Genomic DNA, 24,287 nt, shown 5'->3' with positions numbered 1-24,287 from the left:
AAAACGTCTAAATATCTAAACGAATACGAGTGGGTCTGGAGGCTACCAATCGTCATTGATCTACGCCTTGGCGTATATTTCTATTCCTGATTCTTCTGCAAGAGCGAGAGAAATAAAGGGGAAGAAAAGGCCCTAATTACCACCTCGTATTCGCTCCCATGATATATTCTAAGAATAGAGCCGCAGGCGGACATGTAGGATCTGCTACTTGTGAATCACTTAAACATTTTGGGATCTACTGGAGAGCAACTCATTTCTTACACACAGCTGCTACTTCTTGTGTCAGCAGAGATTCATTCACGATGGATATTCTACTGAGAACGGTCTTCAGGGTCAACAATGAAAGAACACGCCTCTGACAACTTTACTCTCGACGCATGGCGGGACGCTTCTTATAATCCCGATGAATTACCAAGACACGAAGGAAAGCGCAGGTTACTCCTGATATACATCCATGGCTTTCTAGGCTCAGAGGAGAGCTTTTGTAACTTCCCTAGGGAAGTCCACGATATACTTAAGGTCTCATTGGCTCAAACCCACATCACATACACCAAGATATACCCCCGCTATAAAACCAGAGGACCTATACGTGTTGCTTGCGACGATATCAGCCGATGGTAAGCAATTACCTCAAGCCGCAACACACTTAGCCCTCTATATTGAGCATTCATTTTGTTCCAGGTTATCGCCACACATGGCTCCAGATTTGGATGTCATACTGCTCGGTCACAGTATAGGAGGCCTCATGGCTGCAGACATTGCACTTTCCGAGTCTTACACAACCGCTGGCCACGTTCCGAACAGTAGGATTGTTGGCCTGGTGGCCTTTGATACGCCTTTTCTTGGACTCCATCCGCGCGTCATTGCAACGGCAGCCGGCAGGGTATTTAGCCGAAAAGCAAAGAATGAGAGTAGGCGCACATCTCAGAGCACCACAGACAGTCAAATAGCAAACGACGATCCGACGTTCGATCCAAACTTGACCAACGATGTCGACAGGGCCCAGTGGAGTGGGTGGGATGGAGCGCGCCATTTCCTTGCAAAACATTCGGGTCATTTATCTCGTTCTGTTCTTCAGTATGTTTTCTCATACTACGATCATGTCGGATGTCTGAATGACTACTTTGGGCTTCTCAGACGACACAAGAGACTCTGCCGTTGGGCAAAACGCGATGAATCTGGTGGGAGGGTCCGCTTTGTTAATTATTACACGACTGCCTGTCCACACAGCGAAACCACCAACGGTAATCATCACGGAAACAAGATGGTCTTGAGGCACAGAGCGTCGCAAATACATGAGTATCGCGTGAAAGACGGAGACTCTGCATTAGTGTTGCCTGAGATTCGAGCTGATATACAAGGAAAGGTGGCAGACAACCGCTCGTCTGAGTCACTGCTCGACACGAAATTTTCTTCCACCAGGGTGGATATACGGTCATCGTCAAGCTCATGCAATTTAGGCGAGCAGAGAAATAAGCCCGAGGGTTCTCGTCCCAGACCACCGGGACGACTATTCTGTTATGTTCCAGAAACAGCCCGCAAAGAGCAGCTCTGGGTTCCGCTACGGATGGAGGGCATGGAAGAGATCACCGCCCACCAGTCCATATTTCTTCCTCTGGGCACATATTACGACCGATTGGTTGCCGATACTGTGGCAAAGATTGAAAGTTGGCTGTTATGAGTATGATTTCACTGGAGTGTATGTATAAGTATCAATTGCCACCCTTTGAGTTTGTCAAAGGATACATAGTATACGAGTTCATAGAGATACTATATATTGAGCTCTCTCATAGAAGTTTTTGAGCTTTGTCCAAGTACTTAGGGCTATATGACAGAACAACCATTGGAATGAGAGACTTGTAGATCTAAAATTGCTATTAAATCAATAGACAAATTCTTCACTTTGGTTAAGGAGCGAATGGTGAAAGGAACACCCAGAATGGTCATAAGTCACGTGACTGAATACCATCCAGCGTGTGGCCAAGAGGTTAAAAAAAAAAGAAAGAAAGAAAGAATGAAAGTAGTAAGGAAAAAGAAAACCACAATTACTAATAATTTGAAAAATGAAAATATAATAATAAACGATATTATTATATTTGAATTCTGATAATCCTTTGACTTTATATCATTGATAGACCTTGGTAACTATTTGACATAGTAGCTGCCTAAAATAGAGGCATTACAAAGGTGGAAGGATCTGACCTCCTATAAGCTTATAAGACTAGTCTGTTACCGGATAATCGAAGAATCCACTGCCTGAAGCGCACCAGGTTAAACCCTGACAACAGGTACTTACTTTTGTGGATGAGAGAGAGTGACGATTAGGCAATCAATCAAAGTTCGGTCCACACTCTCGGCCTCCGCGGGATCCGCCAGTCTCACACTTCCTGCAACCAACTCGCCCTCACCGTCACCGACACCAACAATCTCTGCAGTCTGCTCTGCTGGAAAAAGTAATAAGCCGTGCTATCGGGGACCGGTTATCTTGGAAAGCTTGACTACATGGAGCCCGAGGGACCCGAGAGTGAGAAGGAGCCTGTTGTCAGGCGTGCGGTAAGTTCGAGTGGCACTGCATACCCATACTACAGTCCGCAATTGCTGACGGATGCCAGTGCGATCAATGCCGCCTCCGAAAGGTATGTAGCTGCTGCAATCTATCAATAATGAAGTGGGTTGTCCCATTTAGGAAGGACACTTATACATTTTGGTGCCACCATTAGATACGCTGTGACAAGCGGTCTCCCTGCTCCAATTGCCGCAGTTCTCAAATCATCTGCCGCTCAACTGGTGCTGGCCAGAAGCCCCCAGAGCCAAAGAAGCGTGTCCTTATATCGAGCCAGTAGTATGTGCAATGAGTGGCTGCTTATCGGGCTTAATTGACATGGTGTAGTGAGAGGAAAATTGACCTCATCGAAGAACGCCTGGGCAACATCGAGCGTACCCTTTTGGAACTCAGAGCGCACGCCAAGGGCCCTTCGGAACAATGCCATCATTCTACTCCACTGTCAAGCCAGCTGAGTCCATCCACTACGACCAATTACACTAGTGCTGCTGCAACTCTGGATCAACACGAGTTTACTCCTGCTTTTGAGGGCAATTCCTCTCTCGCTGCCCATTCTGCTTACGCCAGAGAATTTCTAGAGACGGCCGTCTCCCGCAGTGCACTCCAGATGTCGACTCCCAAAATAAGCACCGCGCTGGCCTCCTTGAAGCAGATCGTTGATATGCAGGACCACCAGGCACAATCTCCCTCCCGCCAAGTGCGGTTCCCGAATCAGAGGGCGATTCCAGGCTCGGGATTGCGAGAGCTTACCATGCCTCCAGCGCCGGTTGTTCTGGCACTTTTGCGCAAATGCCAAGGTAGTCCCTGAGACGTACTATGTTCTTCCTGTAGCTTCCTAACGTACTATCAGAGCAACCGAGTATCCTGCAAGCATACCTGCCTTTCCTGTCGCCCCGACGGCTAGTTGAGAAATGCCGCCAGATTTACTTCTCCACGGAGGAATACTCCGATGCTACTTTTATTATAGTTAACGGCGCTCTTCTCTGCCTAATCAGCGACGTCGTCGCTATCACAAAGGATTCACAGACTAGAGAGGAGTATGATAAATACCTGAAGCTGTGTCTGGTCAACCTTGAAACTGCTTTGGGGAGCTTGAGCCTTTTGATGCCTGCGAATGATGAAAATATCGAAGCACTCGTACTAGGAGTAAGCTTTGTCGCCGCTGGAGTAATTTACAGTCTACTAACAGGGTCAAGGCCGTCTACGCAATCGAGATGTCTAAGCCGTCGTTCGCAATGACGTTAACTTCAGCGGCCTTCCGCTTATGCCAAACACTTGGATACCATCGATCAAATCCTTCAGATAGCGGCAGTAAGCCCTCTCTTGGAAATACACTATTCTGGACGGTCTACGTTTTGGACAAGGCGGTTTCCCTGCGTCTGGGACGCGCGTCAACCATACAGGATTACGACGTCACCTCTCTAGTAAACATCGATACGACCGGGCTAGATGAGCCATTCGACAAAATATACTTGCTGTGGGTCCGATTTGCGACTATACAGGGAAAAGTGTACGAATTACTTTACAGCCCTGCAGCTTTGGCGCGGCCGGAAAGTGAGCGGGTCGCTCATGCTCGCCAGCTGGCCTCTGAGATGCAGCAAGTGGTTATGGAGCCATTCGAGGTATGCACCGTTGGTGACATAGCCAGTAATACTCTAACATAGTCTAGGGTATTCATTTCGATAAACAACGATCCCAGGTCGATCAGACCTTCTTCAAATCAGACAAGGTTGCCCGCTTGTCAGTTCTAACGTTGATATACCGCGCCATTCCTCCACAAGGCACACAGGGCACATTCATCCACGAATGCATAGAAACGGCTAGGTCCGCTCTCGAAGTACATCAGGACTGTATGGCGGAAGTGAAGGAGATGACAGAGCATATCAAGGCCGCGTACTTGCACTGGTAAGCTGCAGACGCTTGGCACACCGCTATATCTCTAACATCCCCTCCAGGACCATTCTCTATGCACCTTTTGTTCCATTTATAGTGATCTTCTGCCACGCGATTGCTTTGTCATCCTGGGATGATCTCGCCCGACTTGAAGACTTTGTTGCTTCTCTGCAGCCTAACTGTTTTCTTTCGGAAGCCATCTCGAAACTGTATCAGCTATGCCATGTTCTCAGCAATGTGGCTAGACTTTACATTGAGGCGAAAGAACAAGTGCAGGTCAAGGAGGATCAAGACCTGGCATCTGTCGGTCAGGAGTTTGATGTATATCTCAGTGCGCTTGGGTTGGCACCTATGTCGGCTGACGACAGTGATGGCGCGTGGGCATCCGCACCTGTTCCTGCTGGGTCAGCGCCTGGAGATACACGAGGCGCGATGGAAGGTCAATATTCTGGACCGATACCTCAGACCAGCCAACTGGGGAATTGGTTCTCGGGAAACCAGCACATGATGGGCCTGCTAGAAGAAGATATCTCCCTGTTCGATCCTTCTTCTTGGACTTGATCAGGTGAGTACAGCTATAACCACGAATTCCCTACACTACGCGGCCCAAAAGTAGGATTTCGTGCTGGTTTCGATTTGCTGAGAGCATTCACTATATTGATATACAGGACGTTGCCATCATGCAATTCTGCATATCCATCGTCGCAAATGACCGGTCTCACGACTCAGATACACTTGCCACCATCAATGACCATCTCCGTCCCGTTGATAAAACGTCCCTCATCACTGGCCAAATACAGACAAATGTTCGCAATGTCGCTCCCCTCCGAGAGACGACCCAACGGCACATTTCCAATGAACTTCTCCCAGTTCTCCGGCGTATTTTCCATCCCCGTGAACACGGAGAACAACGGCGTAGCCGAGAGAAGAGGAGCGACCGAATTGACACGGATATTATGCGGTCCATACTCAGCCGCCAGACCCTTGGTAGCCTAATATCAACATCTCATTAGCATCCCACACATAAAGGGCAAAGAATAACATCAATCCACTCGCATTCGAAACCGCCCCCTTGGACGCATTATACCACACCAACCCAGGCCGAGGTCTCGACGCTCCCGTTGACGAGATATTAATGATCGACCCGCCCTGGCCCTGCTCAATCACCCGAGCCACGAATGCCTGACTGCCCAGATAAACCCCCTTGACGTTCACATTGAACACTCGCTCCCATTCGTCCTCGGTGACTTCCAGCGTCGGCTAATCAACCATGCATAAGCCTCACTTTCTTCACAAAAGTATTCATCATGACCATAAGAGAAAAGTGAGAAATGACACACCTTATTCCGATACGTCGTCCCCGCATTATTCACCAACACATCCAACTTTCCAAACAACGACACCGCCTTCTCCACAATGCGCTTCCAATCCGCTGCCTTGGTCACGTCCATTTGCTCGAACACGATATTCTCCGGATCGGCGGCGGCCGTCTTCTGGCCCCCTTCGACACTGATATCCGCCACGATGACTTTGGCTCCTTCGGAGGCGAAGCGCTGCGCGATGGCGGCGCCGAAACCGGATCCGGCTCCTAGATGTTTCAACTTCGTTAGTATGGGTGGGTGGAGAGTGTGAAAATGGAGTATACATAATTCCGAATACAGTGAATATATAATAGATAGAATATATAGACGAACGAAAAGATGTACGAGTGGGATTAAGCATGAAAGAGAAACTGAAATTGAAGGCATGAAACTAACCGGTAACAATAGCAACCTTCCCTTCCAGTCGGGCGCCGGGAGCGAGTTGTTTCGTCATTTCGATAAGTTATGTATATATACTCTTATACTCTTCAATGAAAGCAGTATATATACTCTTCAATGAAAGCAGTAGTAAAATACTGGTAGCACGTATAACTTTGATAACAATAAGTAGTAAATGCACACGATAAAGATTCCTTGAAGAGAGGTAGTTAGTTGGATTGGTAAAGATGGAAGGAAGATCGACTCTCTTTTCTTATATACGTTAGCTATAATACTTTGTGTCACAGCTTGAGAGAGAGAGAGATGATGCAGGCAGCCAGCCAGCTTACCCCGCTTCTCTTAGTTGGAGAGATAAGGAAGTAATCGGCTACGGCTCTTTCCATGGGTTACTTACTTAGTATGATGTGCAAGAGGTGGGGGATAATGGATCATCAAAGAGGGGTTCTGACTTGCTTGTTATGTTATTGGTTGGGTTGGTGGCGTGCGGAGAAAGGGATTAACCTAATACTTCCATAGTAGTTGGGTGTAGTATGTCGCTTTGGAAGAACGGAATGAAGTCCGGGCGGGTTTGGATACCGAGGATTTACTATGTGCAGGGATTAAGTTGTTTCATGTTGTACTTACTACTAAGTAGTGGGTTGTGTTGGATTGGTATTATGGCGGTCTTTTTGTTTCAATGTTATGGATTCTGTTCTATTATCATGATAATGTAATTCCAAAGAAATTTATCTTGTTCCGATTGAAAGAAATGGCTGTAAAGAATAAACAAGAAATATACATATATGTACACAAATTGAAGTAGATAATTGGTTATTTACTGATCACCCTCAATTTTAATCTCCCTTTGCTTCTTCAAGGTCGGTTCGTCTTCCTCTCTCGTCGTGCCTGCCTGCCTCGCCTGGATATCAACATACCGAATCAAGCTCTCGCAGAGACGATTCAGAACCCATTCTGGTTCCGTCTGCGTGGCTAGCATTGGACTCGTCTTACCGATCCAGTCCCAATTCAGGATCCCGTATTCGTCTTCTTGGACTACCACATCGTCTGGACTGGGGTCCGTGAAGCGAATGAGTCGGGTGAATTCCACCCATTCCTCGTAGGTATATCTTTTCCGTTCTCCCTCTACAACGTCTCGAGTAGTTCGCTGGATCGCGTACGCGAGTTGCTGTGCGAAGTGAAGGGTTGATCCTGATCCTGATCCAGTACCTGAAGCCGTGTCTGGCTCGCTGGCAAGTTCTTCGAGCGATCTTGTGGGTGGATGGTCCAGGCTGTGCTGGTGCTCTGCTCGCGTGCCTCTCTCTTCGTTCTCCAACCCGACGTGGAAGCCTTCGTTTACTCGTCGGTTTTCTTCGCGATGCTGCAGAGTGGTGTAGAGGACTGGGAATTTACGGAGGAAGTCTCGGTATTTCCCTGACTGGGGGAGGACGGTCCAGTCGGCGAAGACGCTGGTGGCGTGCTTGAATGCGACGACGATTGTGTCGCTCATTTCCGATATGAGGACTGTCATTGTTGGGACGGATAGGAGGGACCAGACGATGAAGAAGGGTCTCGCTGCGTTGGTGGTGGGTGTGATGTCTCCGTATCCGATCGTGAGGAGAGAGCAAAAGCCGAAGTATAGGGCTTGGAAGTAGGTGATTTGTTCTAGGCGCCAAAAGACCACAGCACCGCATGTCCAGACGATACCAAACATAATGAGACTCAGGATTAGATTGTACCACCGCCGGAAGAGAACGGTTTCGTATTGAATTGCTCGCATGGCATTGAAGCGGTCTTTTTCTTCCCTCATGATAAGGAGCTTCGGTCGGCCTACCAATGCGAGTGCATTGATAGCTCTGCGTCCACCAGGCCTGGGTGGACGCTTGGATTTGAATTTGAGATGTGGGTCCTCTGCGCCTGGATCCAGTGAGATGGAGTGCTCGATGGTCGCTTGTCGTTTTCTTTCAACGTGCTTTCGCACGACATTGTCGTATTGCAGTTCCCGGGCAAAGTCATGGATACTTCCCACCACGAGACCGAGGATAATGATGCCCATCACTGCATAAGGGAATACAAGGCCCTTTCCGACCGAGGTTGGAGGAGTGATATCGCCGTATCCTAATGTCAGGATTGTGACGTCTGAGAAGTAGAGTGCATCCGCAAACGATATATCATCAATGACGGCATGGAAGATAGCAGCTCCTATTAGTAGCCACACTACGAATGCAGTGGTTTGCAATATCAATGTTCTCTGCCCGTCAGTAAGGGCAAAATACTGCGGATAATGCCCCAGAACGTATCCCAGCATGTTGATCATCAGGATGACAGTGAGGAAAAAATACAGAGCTGCAGCGATGACCGCACTCCAGTAGGCCTGAGAGTAGGTCTGGTCGGGTGGTACTGGACCATCGTAGATGTTCGTAGCAACGGTTATACCGATCAAAATCGATGTGGCCAGGCACCAGAGGATGATAGATGCGGGCAAAGCTACGATGTATCGCATAGTGCGCGTAAAATTGAACAGAAGAAAAACGTTGCCTGCAATGCCACACGCGAGTGATGTGGCATTGAGAGCTATGCACCTAGTCGGGTTAGCACTATCTGTGGATATCTCGGCGATGTGCACTTACCATCGAGGGTCACTGATGAGTTCCTGCGCCGGTGCGCCTGATAATGCAGTCCCGCCAAGTAGCTTACTTTTCCACGGCATCACAAGCGCAACAATTGACATGAGATTGGCGAGAGGAGCCGTGGTAGCTGCTATCAGTGGAATAGCAGTAGATGCGATCCACCAGTCTTGTGGCCCATCATCTTCCGCCGGCCTTGGATTGAAGTGACTTCGGAATCTCGTGCAAAGCGACCTCTTTTCCGTGCTCCGTGGTCGGTCTTTATCATCGTTCATGTCTCGATTGAGGCGACACGCCACTAACCAAGCTAGGGGAAGAGCCTCTGCTATAACCTAAAAAGTAGTAGGAATAAAGGTTCGAGATAAGACATATGGCCTAATAGATCATTCCCTGAGAGTAAGTGGTTGGTAAATGTCACAAAAAGATACGTAGGTCGGTTTGATAGTCGTCCATGAGTTGGAAAAAGCCCCGTAGGACAAAGAGCCTACTTGAGTTCAGCTGAATGGCGAGCATCACCAGCGAAGCCAGAGGTTCCTTGTTTTGCAATGGCGGCAACTCGCGGCAGACAATCTCGTGACGGGCCAACCCCGGGAATGTGCCCTATTGACTTCATCTAAATATGACGTCATGGTTCGTTTCCCCAGGTACCAGAGAACTTCTTAGTTCCTCACGACCCAGACTTCAGTAACTAGCAAATTAAAGGAAGCACACAAGCTTCTGCAATCATGTGGGTCCATCAGCACCTTAAGTTTTACTACCCTGCAATGCTTGTCACAATGTTCGAGCACGTCAATAGTCATCATGTTGCTTCCTGGCGTCAAAACATACACAGACACATATCGATATCAAGGCCTATATGAGGTCCGGAAGGCATATGATACACTATATTAATATATATACGTTAGAAACCATGTCGATTCGTCGAGATGTAAGCCGGTTAAGGCACCACATAATGATATCCCCCGGAACGCCGCCATACCGCCAAAAGACTTTTACCTGTCATTCGTGCGAACTGTACCGCGATGTCACAGTAGTTGACACGTCCACTGTTCTCATGATCCCCATGGTCTCTGTGCCTTGTCGCTCTGAATCGCCACGGACTGTGGTCTCGATCCTTGGCGCTTCCTGAGCGTTGGGGATGAGAATGTCCTGGTCCGATCCAACCTCCGTCAAGGTCATCTGGTTTTTGCCCCTATCTGCGCGACTGGGACGACTATTCTTGACCTTACTCAATTCGTACTGTGATGTCTGGGTATTCTTATGACTGGAGTATTTGTTGCTCGTATACTCGCGGTGGGTACGGGAGATTAGAGCTGAGAGGGCAGGCAGGCAGGCACAAATGACCCCGATCGTTATCTCGGCATTTCTGACCACGAGGGAATTGTCAGCTGGGTGATACAATGAGTCCAGTTTAGGGAGCAGCCGTACCCGAACATGTTAATGCGCATGAAAGCCAGTGTTCCGTCCTGTGATTGCCCCGTCAAAATAATGAGAATCAGACGGACAATACTCGAAGCACACGCTAGTCCTCCAGCTCCCAATACGACCATAACTCGCAATTTCTTCTTCAGCGGCAATTGTAGCCCCACCGTCAAAGGTAGGGGAAGAATGAGGATAGCCATATCGCTAACGACACTGACAACTGCATCGGCAAGAATGATTGATGTCTGGTCCAGGCATGACCCCGGTGTGTCAGGGGCCCAGAACTTCGCTATTGGGTCGCAGATTCGGATCTTGACAATGACCGCTGGAATATAGTAGGCGAGCATAATACCCAGGAAGACGTAGATAAATATGACGGTTTTTCGGTAAGGGCTGAAGACTCGTGCAATGATCCAAAGTAGGGACAACTTTGTTAAATATGCGGTCGGACCATACATGACCATTGTCACATACACCGTCTGAGCAAGTTAACACAGCAAATTGGAGATTGTAAGAGACTCATTCAACTTACCTTCTCGAAGGGTATGCGATGGGATACAGGCACATCAGCGTAGTGCACCCCGCCCCCGAAATGGCCCACTGAACTAACACTCAGCAAACCTCCGAAAAGGGCTTTTTTCATACTTACTGATCAAAGCAATAATCGAATAACACACACCAAGAAACTGCCAGTCAAATAGTTGAGCATCTCATTCAGTAGGTTGGCATCAATGTCCTTACCCAAGCACCTAGACAGGTCCCTGTGTGTTCGTTAGCACTGGCCATCTGGAGCTGCTCATTAGGCCCTTACAATCCTCTCTTCGAAAGCCGTCCATGATGACAAGGCGGGTAAAACATCGCAGAGCAAAGAAAATCGTCATCGTGGTGATGCATAGTATCTGTGTCGCCAGATTCCATTTCTGGACCGACCTGTCCACATGTTTATCTGTCGTGCCGGTGTCATCACGTCCAAGCAGCTCTGCGAGCATCGTGACAAACGGGTAGGCTTCACGGAAGCGCTTCCAAAATGCTGGAAATAAATGAATGTCCCAGCAGTCTGGGTTTAAGTCCCATTTAAGACTATATCACAACCAAATTTGGGAACTCGGGGTCATGACACATCAATCAAGGTCGATACATCGCGAGCAATAAAGCTCTCCGATTCGTCCTTTGCCACAAGCACCAAGCCTTTTTTTTCTATTTAGACGGAGGCCGTCACCCCTGAAGGCGATAGCGCAGGCCCTAAGGATTTTTACTCCTTTGCAGAGCATCCTGCGACAGGGTTCCGGGCTAGCCAAAGACAGGGGTGCAATGAAGGAAGTACGACTAGTCCATGGGCTTTACTTTTTCTGAATCAAGAGCCCAGTTGTGGGCTGGTAGTGGTTCGGTAAGTGGGCGATCTCGCCAAGTGCTCGAGAATATTGCCTGATTGCTAACTAGCATTGGAAAGAATCCTTTTCGACTCCGTAATCCGTCGCTGTTCGGCGCAGGAAATTGATTGCTCGAAATTTTCAGTGCTTCGGACCCATTCCATTCTAGACTGGCGATGACTAAATAAAATGCCACTCTGGGACAGGAGTGTGTGTACTCTGTACTGCGTGTAACTATGCACGAATCTGCATGGTCAGTGTCAAAGCTCAGAGTCCCCTCCCCCGTCTCACATGTTGCACATGCGTTGCGATGAAGCGGGAACCCATGCGTGCATTCGGCTAAAGACTTTGGGGGATTAAATTTTGATCAGCAGATGATCAGGCTTCGCCTTTTCCAATGGCTTGTTCTAGTGTTGGAATGTAATGAAGCCAACACAATTATTGAAGCAAATGGGTAAGGGCGACTGGGGGAGGGGGGTGGGATGAAAGAGAGATGTCGATCGAAAGCCACGCCAGATTCTGATCCATCCCCTTCGCGGGTCAGAGATGCACATCAGCTGTCGCTTACGGTCTCATACCGTATGGGTACTCCGTAAGGAAGTCAAGGCTGGAATGACTGGGGCGGGCGCGCGCCGGGCGGCAAGTGGGGCCCGCCAGCCGTCTAAGAGAACTTAATGCCCGTGCGGATGCAACGCTGTTACCAATGGTGGGCCTCGCGGACGTCAATCTTGCCTTACCCGGCATAGCTGGGGTCTCGTCTTAGATTATTGTGAAACTAAAACAACTGGTCGCCTCGGATGGCTCGACGAAAAGAAAAGAAAAAAAAAAAAAAAAAAAAAAACAAAGAACAAAAGAAGCAAGACCAGAAGTACGATGCAGGAGCTGGCAAGGGCTGAGGGGTCCTGAGCAAATTTTTTCGGATGAACCCACCACGCAGTCAAGCAATGCGTTTGTTTGGCTGGTTACAGTTAACACATTTGCTCCCCGGTTAGCAAACGTTTCTCCGAGATGTGAAAGGCAAACGCACTATAGACTCGAAGTGGAGTCATGCGTTTCTTTGTGTTCCCTTCCACGCGTGGCAGAATGTCCCGGACTTTCTGTTTACCATGTGACCCTGGTGATGACCACAGATTATCCCCCGTCTTAGCCAGCCTTATCAGAATATGCTAATTTGCCATAGAGTTTGCGCGGTAAAGCACTCCATGGTCTGACTTTCTTTGATTCGAATATCTTAATCAACTGCTTTGGAATCGGTATTTCCAGGAGCAGGCAGGTACCTACCTCTGTATGTCGTGGTTCTTTATCCTCTGAAATCCGCCTGGTTTCAGATTAGGTCTAGTTTCCACGTCATGTCCTAGTGGCCATCGCTGATCCCAATGACGCCTGGAAAAGTGGACGGATTCATACTATAGCTCTACTATCTAAACCCAATGTCCGAATAAGTATGTATGTGCTTTCTCATTCATTCTCGTCGCTTATTCTAAGCGCACTTACTACACACTTCATCCCCACTTCCATTTGTCCCTCCTTATTTCCATCTCGGCTATGTGTAGCCTTTGAAGGTCTCCACCTCCAGAATTTCGTCACGAATATGGGAGAAGGAAATTCGGAAAATATGATCCGCTTTTAGCGTCCGTGGCTGTCGTGTACAAGCGGTTTGGCCCCAAACTAAAGCGCTGTCGGTAGATCCGGCTTAGAATATAGCCATGATGTTGGGGGGTGAAGATACCCCTCCGGGCATGTTCAAGGGGATAGATGCCACAAAGAAAGACCAGCGCTGGAGATCTTGGCAAACTTGAGACAGTGCTTCTAGATCAAACAGCTCTCCTGTCAAAGGTAAATCCGATCAGTATATTATTGGAGATCGCTTCATATTGCATGCAATTGATTTCAACGTACCGATTGGCATGCCCCAGCCCGCAAGTACATACTCATGCAGGAACAAATCAGGCGACTGGGGTGGGTAAACCTGTTACATGTCAGTCACCATGTACTTGGATAGTGATGCATTGCATAAGATTGCAGTGGATGATATACCTCCCAACTAATTGCATCGCTGGCAATCGCGGCGAACCCGGTATCCCAAAGCCATCGCAGCACATCCGTAGTTGCCTCGACACCTGCATGCTCCGGGCTCGGATTGTCCGAGTATTGCCGCTTCTGGTCATCTGTCATGGTGGTATCCCATTCCTTCGTCACTCCAATGCGAACAAAAAGTATATCGCCCTTTTGAAGAGTAATGCCACACTCCTTGGCAATTTCCTTGATATCTGAAAGCCGGATTTGATGTGTCGAAAATGTGCTGTATCTGATTCCCCTCTTTTCTGCCCATGTGGCATAATCGATCAATACCCCGCGACCTGTCGAACAGCATGCGACACCGCAATTAGTCGCTTACTTCGAAAGGTCAATCAATAAATAGGTCAAATTCCTACCAGCAATCCCTTCTTTGGCCCAATGCTGCAAGCCGATCCGATTGTTCGTTCGATCATTGATTTCCTCGACGCTTGCGCCACCATAGAACACACGCTCAGTTTGGCCCTCAACCGTCTGCGAAAAATGCCGCAGACCATCCCACTGGCTACTTTGTTCTATTCTGGAGTTAGCCCAGGGGGGTGGTACCGCGGGCGAAAGGAAGAATAGTGCATGACCTACGAGGATTCATGGTATAGACATCGTCGAAAGCCACACCGCCCAAAAGCGGAATGATCTGATGGTGGCATGGTTGACGGTTCAGATTAGGATAATCCAACTTGGTCAGTTCCCAACCCATCGTCACCCGTCGCCCGGTCTTGATTTCAGTGGCAGCAGCATTGGCCACCACCTCGGGGGTCAAGATCGCAAGCTTCCCTAATCCTTCTTCGCGGCTTCCTGGCTTGCCAACCCATATTTGCTTTGGGTTCGGCAGCTCATCAAATGGTACATCGAAAGGCGACTGACTAGGATTACCCGACGACATATTTCTGAGAAAGATAGCTAGGGCGATCGAAGGAAGAAGAAAACACCACAGCACGTTGGGAGACGGAAACCAGGGATAGTTGGACAGCCAGCTGAAACCCGTGTACGCATAGGTTTTAATATCTCATTGCACGATGGTTCAACTACCTGTTGTAGCCTTTGGAGGGTGGTTCTATTGCTTCCAATAGTTACTAATCCAAATGAAAAGGGTGGGGATGAAAGACAGACCGGTTCGGCGCCGTTGTCATAGCGGATGCACTAGATCCAGAAAATCAATAGACGGATCGCAGCGACGGGCTACCAGGCCCGCATCTGTTATAGTACTTGCTCCGCACCCAATTTTGAACCCCCTGTTCGGATTTACACGCTACACATAAAACGTAATACTGAGGATTGCACCAGTTTAACACAGTCCCGCCGAGTCCACAAAAGAGAGAGGCCACAGAAGAGGGCTCGGGGTTACTAAATCAAGGCCAAATTGTCTGTCTATTATGCCTGAGCGTGCATACGCACCAGGTTACAAAGCAAACGCGCCTTGAACCATGCTCACTCAAGGTGGATCTTAACTGACATCTTATGGGTTATCTTATCGGTTGAGAGCCATGAACCACGGAGCGAGTCAGGACTGACAAGTGACAACTGATCAGGATGCTGATGGCAGCCACAAAAAACCCAAACGGAAAACCAGGCTCTCAAGGTGGAGATGGAGAGAACCTTAAGTCCTTTCAGTTGCCTATTCGGAAGTAGTGAGTAATCCAGAGGGAGCGGCAGACCGCAGAACATACATACTTACAGGCATAACGGTAACGTACGTACATGCAGTAACAGCACGGGACTCCCCAAAGAAGCTTAGTGTCTGTTCCCTTCCTGGCAGAGACCGTTTTTTGTCAGGCTAGCGAGGCAACGACAACTAATGCATCCTCTTTCTTCCCTCCCCTGGTCTAGAGCAAATCAATTGTCGAATGGCGACCATCGGGCCATGCTTCTTCAACCAGGTGATTGAGGAGCCGTTATGTCGCTGGTCGGTGGTTGGTGGATCCACTCCTTCATCGTCAACTCCACCCGGCCGGTGCTCTACGCAAAGGGAAGTATACTCAAGGCAAAGCTAGAAAGCTCCCACGAGCTAAGCAACTTAGTGCAGGATGTGTGGGAGTCTCTGTGGTGCCGTTTTCTCTGTCCGCTTACCCTGCGCCGAGAGATATATCCCAGGCTGATGTGCCGGCACCTTGACTGTCAGTCTGTCATACACGGTTGTTGTTTACATTTTCATTTCTGCCCGGCATTCCTTCCGCCTCTTTTCCCTCACCACCCCCGGTCCCAGACCTGTTCCTTTCGGGTAGTACATGATCAAAAACTGAGCCGCGTGGCTTGCTCAATATTGTTTCATCTGATGCAACGTGCGGGTTGACCTGTTTGCTCTTCCTTCTGGTTATATTGCTTTTTTCTCTTCCCACTTTGGCTTCGATCTACATCCATTGCTTCCATCTAGCTCGCCATGGGGACGTTCGGGTCTCAGACCAGTACCTATAATAGGCTGGTCACTATATTTGTTGCCGTTGGTTCGATGGTGAGTACTCGGTAATCTCTTTTCTGCAATCGCTCCTAATTTTCCTTTTCTCCAATCTCAACAGACATACGGCTACTGCTCCTCGATTATCTCAAGCACGATCGGTCAGCCAGGATGGTTTACATACTTCAATCTTCCTCAGGAGGGCGAACCGGGATATGCCTCAATAACGACTCCTGCTATATCTACAGCGAATGGCGTCTTCAGTGCTGGAGGTGCGGTTGGGACGCTCTTCATAATGTGGTCGTGTGATTATTTTGGTCGGAAACTCAATATCCAGTTGGGGGCTTTCTTCTCGATGTTCGGAGGAGCACTTCAAGGAGGTTCTAATTCACTCAAGTGCGCCTTGATTTACCCTCCCCATCTACTGCACATGCCCTTGGCTAACTCTACCTAGAATGTTTCAAGCTGGGCGATTTGTCTGCGGCCTCGGAATTGGTATCCTCGTGACCGTGTGTCCAATGTACCTTTCCGAGATGTCTAGTGCCTTCCGTCGTGGTTGGCTTGTTGGCCATCATGCCATCTTTCTGGTTTTCGGTTACATGCTTGCCGGCTGGGTAGGCTATGCCTGCTACTTTGCTGAAAATAAGATCGGTACATTTGGCTGGCGGTTCCCACTTTGTCTACAGTGCTTGCCACCTCTCGTCCTGCTACTAGGATCGCCTTGGCTCCCTCGCTCTCCACGCTGGCTGATCAGTAAGGGGAAGCATGAGGAAGCCAAACTGGTCCTTGAGCGACTTCGCAGATCCCCAGACGATCCTAACAACCTGGTTGCTAAGGAAGAATACTTCCAAACTGCCGAGCAGATCCGTCTTGAAGGGGAGCGATTGTCTGCCTATGGAAATGTGTGGAACGCAGTTTTGAAAAAGAAGTCGTACAGGAAGCGCATGGCTATCGGCTTTTTGACCCAATGGGGAGCTGAATTCGGCGGACCGCTGATCATCGTAAGTGCTTCTCTGCTGAGATCAAGCTGAGATCCGATAGCTTACATCGCGCAGAACAACTATGCGGTTCTTCTATACACCAACCTTGGCGAAACGGGTGGAATGCCACTGCTCCTGAGTGCGGTCTGGCTGACAACTGCTGGTAAGATGGAGACTGGTCAGGCTATGAGGGTAAAGACTAATCGGTGTGTTTTTAGGTGTCATTTACAACCCTCTTGGTGCCTGGCTTCACGACAAGGTCAACTCTCGTCGAAAGATGTACATTACAGGTTTTGTCGGAATTATTATTACCACATCTTGCTTGGCTGCCATGACCGCACAATACGCGGGCACCACGAACCGGGTTGGTAACGGATTTGGCATTCTGTTTATGTACCTTTACCTTGCATTCCAAGGGTAAGCATATCTCCACTGAGTATGATTTCAGACTACTCATCTCTTAACAGAACTTTCTGTGATACAACGATGTATCTCTATGTGTCTGAGATTTTCCCTACTGAGATTCGCCCAATTGGCATGGGCTTCTCCCTATTTGGACAGTTCGCCGGTAAGAAACCGTTCTGATGCAAAGCCGTCCTAGCTACTAACGCATGACAGCGACTCTCATCCTGCTTCAGACCGCGCCAATGGGTTTCGACAACGTTGGCTGGAAGTATTATCTGGTTATCATTTGCTGGTCCGCATTTTTCATTCCGGGTGAGCTAGCTACGTCTTTGCAATCTTGGTATTCGTACTAATAGGTGGCTTTTAGTGATCTACTTTTTCTTCCCGGAGACTGCTCGGTTGACATTGGAGGAAATTGCACAGAACTTTGGCGAGGAAGTTGCGGTCCATCTAACTGACGCGACGGACGAGGAGAAAGCCCGCCTCGAACGTGACCTTGAGAAACGGCCTGATAGTGTGCCGCAATCCAATTCAAGTAAGGACAACGAGACTGAGGCTGTTTAGCCTACTTCACATCCGAAGGGGGAATGGTTCTGTATAAGAGACTGCCAAGAGCCTTTTTGAGAGGGTACGCCAGCTGCCATCTTATACTGGACAATGGCTTACAGTGTATACAGCAATAATAGTATGTGACAACCACATACAAGGCCCAAGGACTGCTTAGCGTTTCGAGATGCAAAGTCTGACCACGCTAGTAAGCTGGTTTTGATGCAATTGATGATACCCTGGTTATCGAAGAAATGATATAGGTGGCAGGCAGGAGCATATATACCAAGTTTAACTCTTGACATATGAAGTCCTGATCTTGTTTGGAAAGTGCAGACATGATGGCGATGATCAGTGACACGACAGTACTATCTTATGTTAACCTACTCTAATTATAGTGACTGACAATCAATGTGTGTTCAGTGGATCACCTTCCTTTGGTGTCATTTCAGAGAGAAGCCGCTACAGGAAATAATATGGGAGCCTGGATGCTACTAACACCTCCGAGATAATACGTGTCCGTGCCAGGCAGTTGGGAAGGCAACACTGGGATGGGGCGTTTCAGCCTGGCGGAGGCCAAATGGCATTACGTGAGCATGGATGAGAGGCCCCGGCCAACGAGCTGGGGCCCAGGCGGTATAGTAGCACCATCAGCAGCAATAGCAGGCTGCAGAGAGCCAGATAGATAAGAGGTGGAAACGGACTGTGGTATATTGGTTTTACAGGCCTGTCCTGAGCACAGCACCTGGGTATCTGCAGCGATTTGGGCAGGGGAAGCTCCGTGCAAGCGGTTACCACGTTCCGGTGCACTCCGTAGAGGGACCCTGGGAGGGGCTTGGTGAGAGATAAAGATGGGCTTTGGAGCCATGCAATGTTGAGAGGACCGGGATGGCCATGGGGTGAATCAGATAAGGAAGGTCAGATGACCACTCATCGTTGGAATAGTGATTTGATATTAATTACTTCAGTGTTGTGCTACTGATGAAAAGAGGGTCGGCTCATTTCCTGAAGATCCTCGTCTCGCACGATAAGTTGGGGGAACTGGAAGTTGGAGGCAGTCTGGCCGTGGCACCTCAGGCACCCACGGGGGATTTGGGTGCTGGCACCAATCAGGAGGCCTCGTTGGACAATTGGCCAGTCGCCCCCTCCTTCCGCTAGTCCTCTTTGGTCTAAGGGGAGCTAAAGCGAGCCAATCAGGAAGCACAACAGCGCCTGAGCGACAGGCGAGCGTCTCAGGCAGACTTCCCAGGCCATCCAGGAGAGTCAAGTCACTACCAGTAACTGCTTGTAGTAAGTAGTAAGTACTACTACTAAGAGTAGTAGTAAGTAGAGTGATTCGCATGATCGATCCCAATCAATAGTTCCAGTTCCCTTCTTCTCCGGGTCTGCTTGCTGTCCCTTTCCCTCCTGCTGCTGCTGCTGCTGCTTCTCTTTCTTCTTCGTCTCCTTTCATTTCCCTGGTCGTCCCTATTGCTATTCCTATTCACTACCAACTCCTCTTTTCTCCCTTCCCCGCTGGTTCCTCTCTTTCCCTTTCCTCCTCTCTCCGTCTTTCTCTCTTCTCTCCTCTCGGTCGCCCTCTTTCTCTGTTCCCCCCCCTCAGCCTCTCACCACTTACCAACCCTTCCCCTACCCACCCCGACTTCAGTTCTTCATCATTCCCCCCTTTTCCCTTCATTCCTTCTCCATCAGTGTCTATTCATCTCGCTACTTCTACTTTTTACCTTCATTTCCTAATCCTTTACTCTCCGTCTTTCCCACGAACCGTTGCTGTTGTTGGCTTAACATTCTAAAAGAACTTGAAGTTCCTTGGGTGGTCTGCCTGGGGCTCCCGGTTAACTGGACGGTCCTCTCTTAAGCGCGGAACTCGAACTGGGAAAAGGAAAAAAAAAAGGCACGGAAAAAAAGAAAAAAAGAAAAATAGCGGCCAAACACGCGCCGAACTCCCGAAACGAAGCAACCCGGCGTCGCCTCTCGTTTCTTCCTCCACTTCTTTCTTTTCGTCAGGTTCGACGTGCGGAAAATAGCAGTCACAAATCGGAGAGGCACAAAAGGAGGATTAGTTTAAAAAGAGAAGAAAAGTGGATAAAAAAAAGCATCAAGGAACACTCCGCCAGAAAAGCGAAAAAGTTTTGAATTTACCCTCCCTACCGCGACCGCGTGCTCCTCCCATCTCGACGGTCTGAACGGCAGACCAAACCTTCTCGTCAACTGCATCTTGTGTCTCAAGCATCATTTTCTACGGTTACAAGGGAGTTGCAGAGCATCTCCGGTCCGTTTCTTATCTTCTGTCTTTTAATACAGAGAACCTCCGTCCTCTCGTCATCCGAGACTCGCTCAGGTCTTCCTTTCTCACCGGTCGCATCCCAATCTTCCGTCTCGTGAGCTAGCTGAATCTTTTCATCGGCTTCTGACGACGCCCGGCCTTATAATCGCTTGTACACCTGGTTATTAATCACTCATTGGCCTTTTTCGCCTATTCTACCAAAGCACATCTCTGTGTGTGCCTTTTGTATTCTGCAGGTACGCTGAATTTCTCCGTGGACACTGCCCCCAAAAGCCAGGCTAACACCGCTTCCCACAGGGAGTCCGGACTTTCGCCCCGTTCGTTGCCTACCTATTAACCCCTCCGTTTCCCGGTTGTCGGTTATTTCTTCGGTGCTCCATCCTATCCTCGACCTTGTAATATTTTAATACGCCGAAAGATCCTTTGTGGTCGACCTCATCGCGTCTCCGATCGCTAAATCGTTAGCACCATTTCGTTTCGTCAATTGCACATACTGTTTTATACTCCTTTACAGCTACGAGTATGGACGCTGGCGGTCTTGCTCAAATGACCTACAACTCCTCTTTCAACAATGGCAGTGCCCTCGGGGTGCCTGGAGCCAGCTTTGGGTCACGCAGGAAAGGTTCCCATATCAAGCGTCTGAGCGTGCCTCCACCGCACATCTCGACTATCGATGAGTCTCAGCCATCTGCACCAATGCCGACTCCGCGCACCAGCCGTTCGCACCTTCTCGCTGGCTTAAGGACGGCTCCTAAGTCAGCCACGATGCCCTCGGCTACCCAGCGCCAGCAGCACCTTGGCTTCGAAGGTGATAGATATGGCAATCATTCGAACCGAACTGCAGATCGCGTTCCTCAAACCGCCATGGGAACCGGATTCCCTCGTCATTCGTTAGCCGTCAACCAGGGTCTGGACATGAACACGGGCCGCCCCATGTACACTCTGCCGGAGCAGGTGCTCGCACCTCCGGCTCTTGACATCGCTGGCGATACGCATATCGACGAAAGCCTGTACGCTGAGTTGATGTCGACCAACCTCTTCTTGGCTGCCCAGCAGCAGCGCTTGCAGCAGCAGCTGATCAGCGTCACCGCGGCCGCTCAGCAGTTTCAGGGTCTTAATCTCGGAACACCTGTGATCCACCAGCAGCAGCAGCAGCAGGATTATTCTCCTCTGTCCCTCCCTGGTATGGGTTTCTATCAGCAACAGCTTCAGCAGGGCGTGCAGCCCGTGGTGCAGCCTGTTCCTGGACAGCCGGGGCTCTACTCGGTTTACAACCCCTTGACTGGGCAGCAAAACTATATCTATGACAATACCTTCCAGCAGGACAGCTCGCCACAGTACCAGGAAGAGGAGACCCAGTCTCCCTCTGTTCAGGTGCCTACCTTCAGAGCTGAGGTGTCACCGCCGCCTGAAAATCGCCACTCTCCTGTGAATGTTTCTCAGCCTGTGTCTCCTCCCAGCGGCCGTTCATCCCCGCAAGAGACTGCCCCTCTGCCTCCTCCCTCGGCCAATGCCTTCCGCAGGGGTCACAAGAAGAGCTCATCCTTTAACCCCGCGCTCAAGATGCCACTTGACACGGCCAAGGCTAACACTGCCATCACACCCGCGGCTCCCAAGACTGCGGCGTTGCCTCAGACCCCAGCTACTGGAACTTTTGGGCCCGGACAGGCTCGTGCGGGCGAGCACCCGATCCGCCAACCCCGTGGACCACCGTCTCTTGAGGAGCTTACAGCCAAGCCAACATCGAAGCACGAGGGAAGTAAGAACTTCGCCACCCGTCAACGTCGACGTGCGGTGCACAACTTGGTTCGTGCGGGCATCGAACGTCGTGGCGAAACTCGGAGCTTTGGCTGCCATAGCAGTGGTGGTACCAATACTCCTGCGAGCGAGAAGGAATTCACGTTCTCCGATGGGGATGATGCCACGGTTCGCAGTGGTAGCCTGTCCAGCAAGCCCAGCCTGGGTAGTCTTCGCGCCGCTGCGAACGGAGCCATTGGTTCTGAGAGGAAGGAGAGGTCTTCCCGAGAACGCCGATCTCAGGATAGCCCGTACAACACCACCCCCATCAGCGAAGATGGCGGTTTCTTTGGCGGGAAGTTTGCCGAGGTTCGAGCGGATCAGGCCTCTCCGCGAACCGGATCACCCTCAGTGGCTGCTGTCGTCGCTGGCCAGAAGACGGTAGCTCAGGGTCAGGAAAGACGCAAGACTCCGATGCTTGTGCTCTCCAGCGCTGAAAAGCGTAAGACCCCGATCATGTAATGCCAACGTCGTACATAATATGACTTGAGACGTAACGGATGCGCAAAGCTTGGATGAATTGTCTTTTTCTGTTTGTATTTTTTCTTGTTGTTGGATTTGAGCTCCTGCAGGCACCGCAGTTCTATTTCTACCCGGAATAAACTAGACGGTTAATCTTGATGTCATGGCAGGGTTTTTGAGAGAGAGACCCTCAGCCCCAGCCTAAGCTTCTCTCTCTCCTTTTTGACACTGTGCATGGACACATGGCCAGGACTCTGCCCCGTCGATGACCCAATCTTTCTGTCTGACGAAGCAAGCCTCGGATGAAATGTGAATTCTTTTCTAACTGTTATTATTCGCACCCTCTTTTTCTCTCTTCCCCTTCTTATTCTTTCCTTCGACCTGAACAGATTGATGAACCACGAGACCAGAATCATTAAATCAAGATTTTCCTTATCTGTTTGTTATTCTCCCTGCCCACTTGAACTGGTGTCTTTTCGATTCTTCCAATCGCAAGAATCTGCTGGAATTGGTAATGGACCGTGCTTGACTCGCCCCATTACTACTTCCTTTTTTACTTTCCTTTCCTAGCACTGGTCCATCTGGGGACGGGGATATTTTTACTTACTTGTACGTACATACATCTGGCTATGTATGCTCTTTCTTTTTTGTTGTTTTTGACCAGAGTTTGGACACTACTGGATACTGAATGCTAGAGGGCTACTGCTACCTATATGCTTAAGTGGACCTTGGCTTTTACTACTACTCTGCTCTTAATGCAAATCTACACATACTGACAGTATCTGTACTCTTTCACCGCCCCTTCCAACTGTCACTAGTAGTAAATACCTGCTATCATTTAGTAACTTGTTCATTCATCAGTTTTGTGATCTAGTACATACTAACTACAAGCTGATGAGGTAACATCTAACAAGAACATGGAAAATATATAGAAAGAGAGAGAAAGGGTGACAAAGCAGGAAGGAATGTTCTGAGGATGGTTGGTTGGTTACGTACGTACTGCAGCTATGGCTAAATCTGCTCTGCTAGGCTATTGATTCACTAAGAGAGGGCGCGAAGGTGAGGAGGAAGAGGAGGAGAAAGAGAGAGACGGAGCGGAGGGAGAATTTTGAATCTGATATTGCGTGCGAGTGGCAGAGTGCGAGGCCGAGGAATAAGGCTGGCCGCAAGGGTAGAAAAGATTATGATGATGATGATGATGATGATTATTATTATTATTATTATTATGATTAAGATATCATGAAAAAGGTGTTTCTGAGTACGTGGGTTGCATGATGATAATTGAGTAGAGGGCCTTTTTTTGAGGGAGGGGGCGGTGTAACTATCTCACAATACCACTACCCCAGTTTTACGGTGGCATATTATACTGGAGATGAGGTATGTTTTCGTTGCTAAGTAGAGGCTTATAGAAGGAGGGGATAGGACTAAGCTGTACCAAAGAGGGACTGGTTTCTATGCGAGATATGTTCGTAGTTGATCATTATTCGTGGTATCGTATCTTCTATCTAGTAATAAGCCGTCGTAGGGCTAGCTTTGGTGGTGGCAGTAGATGTAAGTAACGCAGTATAGTATATCGATCAACTCAACTTGCATGTATCAGGAGCAGATCAGTGCAAAAAGATTAGTATCCCACCAAAGATGTTGTAACATGTGAACCGAACTGCCGTAGCTTTGCTTTTGTAGACGCAGAAAAGAGAAGAAGACAAAAAAAGAGAAGGAATAATTGGTACA

The 24,287-nt window shown here is 49.1% G+C and overlaps 8 protein-coding genes across 8 annotated transcripts; 4 read left to right on the top strand and 4 right to left on the bottom strand.

Moving 5' to 3' along the window:
- Window positions 1-339: 339 nt before the first annotated feature.
- Window positions 340-1,681, top strand: BO79DRAFT_261096 (uncharacterized protein; the record flags this gene model as incomplete). The annotated part of the gene is made up of 2 exons (XM_025686453.1): window positions 340-617; window positions 682-1,681. The coding sequence occupies 2 exons, from the start codon at window positions 340-342 to the stop codon at window positions 1,679-1,681; spliced, it is 1,278 nt and encodes a 425-aa protein (XP_025544992.1).
- A 596-nt stretch (window positions 1,682-2,277) lies between these two features.
- On the top strand, window positions 2,278-5,017 carry BO79DRAFT_184496 (putative C6 transcription factor; the record flags this gene model as incomplete). Its single annotated transcript, XM_025680332.1, has 8 exons — window positions 2,278-2,553; window positions 2,613-2,636; window positions 2,721-2,842; window positions 2,891-3,360; window positions 3,414-3,709; window positions 3,760-4,185; window positions 4,233-4,468; window positions 4,519-5,017. The coding sequence occupies exons 1-8, from the start codon at window positions 2,503-2,505 to the stop codon at window positions 5,015-5,017; spliced, it is 2,124 nt and encodes a 707-aa protein (XP_025544991.1). The 5' UTR covers window positions 2,278-2,502.
- A 64-nt stretch (window positions 5,018-5,081) lies between these two features.
- BO79DRAFT_206043 (oxidoreductase) lies at window positions 5,082-6,466 on the bottom strand. The gene is made up of 4 exons (XM_025681897.1): window positions 6,214-6,466; window positions 5,797-6,044; window positions 5,513-5,716; window positions 5,082-5,448 (listed from the first exon to the last, which is right to left on the bottom strand). Exons 1-4 carry the CDS (start codon window positions 6,269-6,271, stop codon window positions 5,182-5,184), a joined length of 777 nt encoding a protein of 258 aa, XP_025544990.1. The 5' UTR covers window positions 6,272-6,466; the 3' UTR covers window positions 5,082-5,181.
- A 564-nt stretch (window positions 6,467-7,030) lies between these two features.
- Window positions 7,031-9,290, bottom strand: BO79DRAFT_184490 (ion channel; the record flags this gene model as incomplete). Its single annotated transcript, XM_025680331.1, has 2 exons — window positions 8,823-9,290; window positions 7,031-8,774 (listed from the first exon to the last, which is right to left on the bottom strand). Exons 1-2 carry the CDS (start codon window positions 9,092-9,094, stop codon window positions 7,031-7,033), a joined length of 2,016 nt encoding a protein of 671 aa, XP_025544989.1. The 5' UTR covers window positions 9,095-9,290.
- Window positions 9,291-9,741: 451 nt separating this feature from the next.
- Window positions 9,742-11,251, bottom strand: BO79DRAFT_283563 (putative integral membrane protein). Its single transcript, XM_025688156.1, has 6 exons — window positions 11,053-11,251; window positions 10,983-11,002; window positions 10,891-10,927; window positions 10,774-10,841; window positions 10,248-10,720; window positions 9,742-10,185 (listed from the first exon to the last, which is right to left on the bottom strand). Exons 1-6 carry the CDS (start codon window positions 11,228-11,230, stop codon window positions 9,819-9,821), a joined length of 1,143 nt encoding a protein of 380 aa, XP_025544988.1. The 5' UTR covers window positions 11,231-11,251; the 3' UTR covers window positions 9,742-9,818.
- Window positions 11,252-13,083: 1,832 nt separating this feature from the next.
- On the bottom strand, window positions 13,084-14,570 carry BO79DRAFT_241705 (uncharacterized protein; the record flags this gene model as incomplete). Its single annotated transcript, XM_025685151.1, has 5 exons — window positions 13,084-13,438; window positions 13,511-13,580; window positions 13,649-13,971; window positions 14,047-14,202; window positions 14,267-14,570. 5 exons carry the CDS (start codon window positions 14,568-14,570, stop codon window positions 13,305-13,307), a joined length of 987 nt encoding a protein of 328 aa, XP_025544987.1. The 3' UTR covers window positions 13,084-13,304.
- Window positions 14,571-15,825: 1,255 nt separating this feature from the next.
- Window positions 15,826-18,435, top strand: BO79DRAFT_184482 (putative MFS sugar transporter). The gene is made up of 9 exons (XM_025680330.1): window positions 15,826-16,136; window positions 16,201-16,475; window positions 16,534-17,080; window positions 17,135-17,222; window positions 17,278-17,476; window positions 17,527-17,627; window positions 17,678-17,776; window positions 17,832-18,092; window positions 18,142-18,435. The coding sequence occupies exons 1-8, from the start codon at window positions 16,065-16,067 to the stop codon at window positions 18,026-18,028; spliced, it is 1,578 nt and encodes a 525-aa protein (XP_025544986.1). The 5' UTR covers window positions 15,826-16,064; the 3' UTR covers window positions 18,029-18,092; window positions 18,142-18,435.
- Window positions 18,436-20,547: 2,112 nt separating this feature from the next.
- Window positions 20,548-22,637, top strand: BO79DRAFT_1265 (uncharacterized protein). Its single transcript, XM_025677961.1, has one exon. It carries the CDS (start codon window positions 20,820-20,822, stop codon window positions 22,554-22,556), a length of 1,737 nt encoding a protein of 578 aa, XP_025544985.1. The 5' UTR covers window positions 20,548-20,819; the 3' UTR covers window positions 22,557-22,637.
- Window positions 22,638-24,287: the final 1,650 nt, after the last annotated feature.

Source organism: Aspergillus costaricaensis (assembly GCF_003184835.1).
Source record: "Aspergillus costaricaensis CBS 115574 unplaced genomic scaffold BO79scaffold_1, whole genome shotgun sequence".
Classification (NCBI taxonomy): Eukaryota; Fungi; Ascomycota; class Eurotiomycetes; order Eurotiales; family Aspergillaceae; genus Aspergillus; species Aspergillus costaricensis.
The sequence above is the reverse complement of the archived record's forward strand: the minus strand, read 5'-3'. Positions and strand labels throughout refer to the sequence as shown.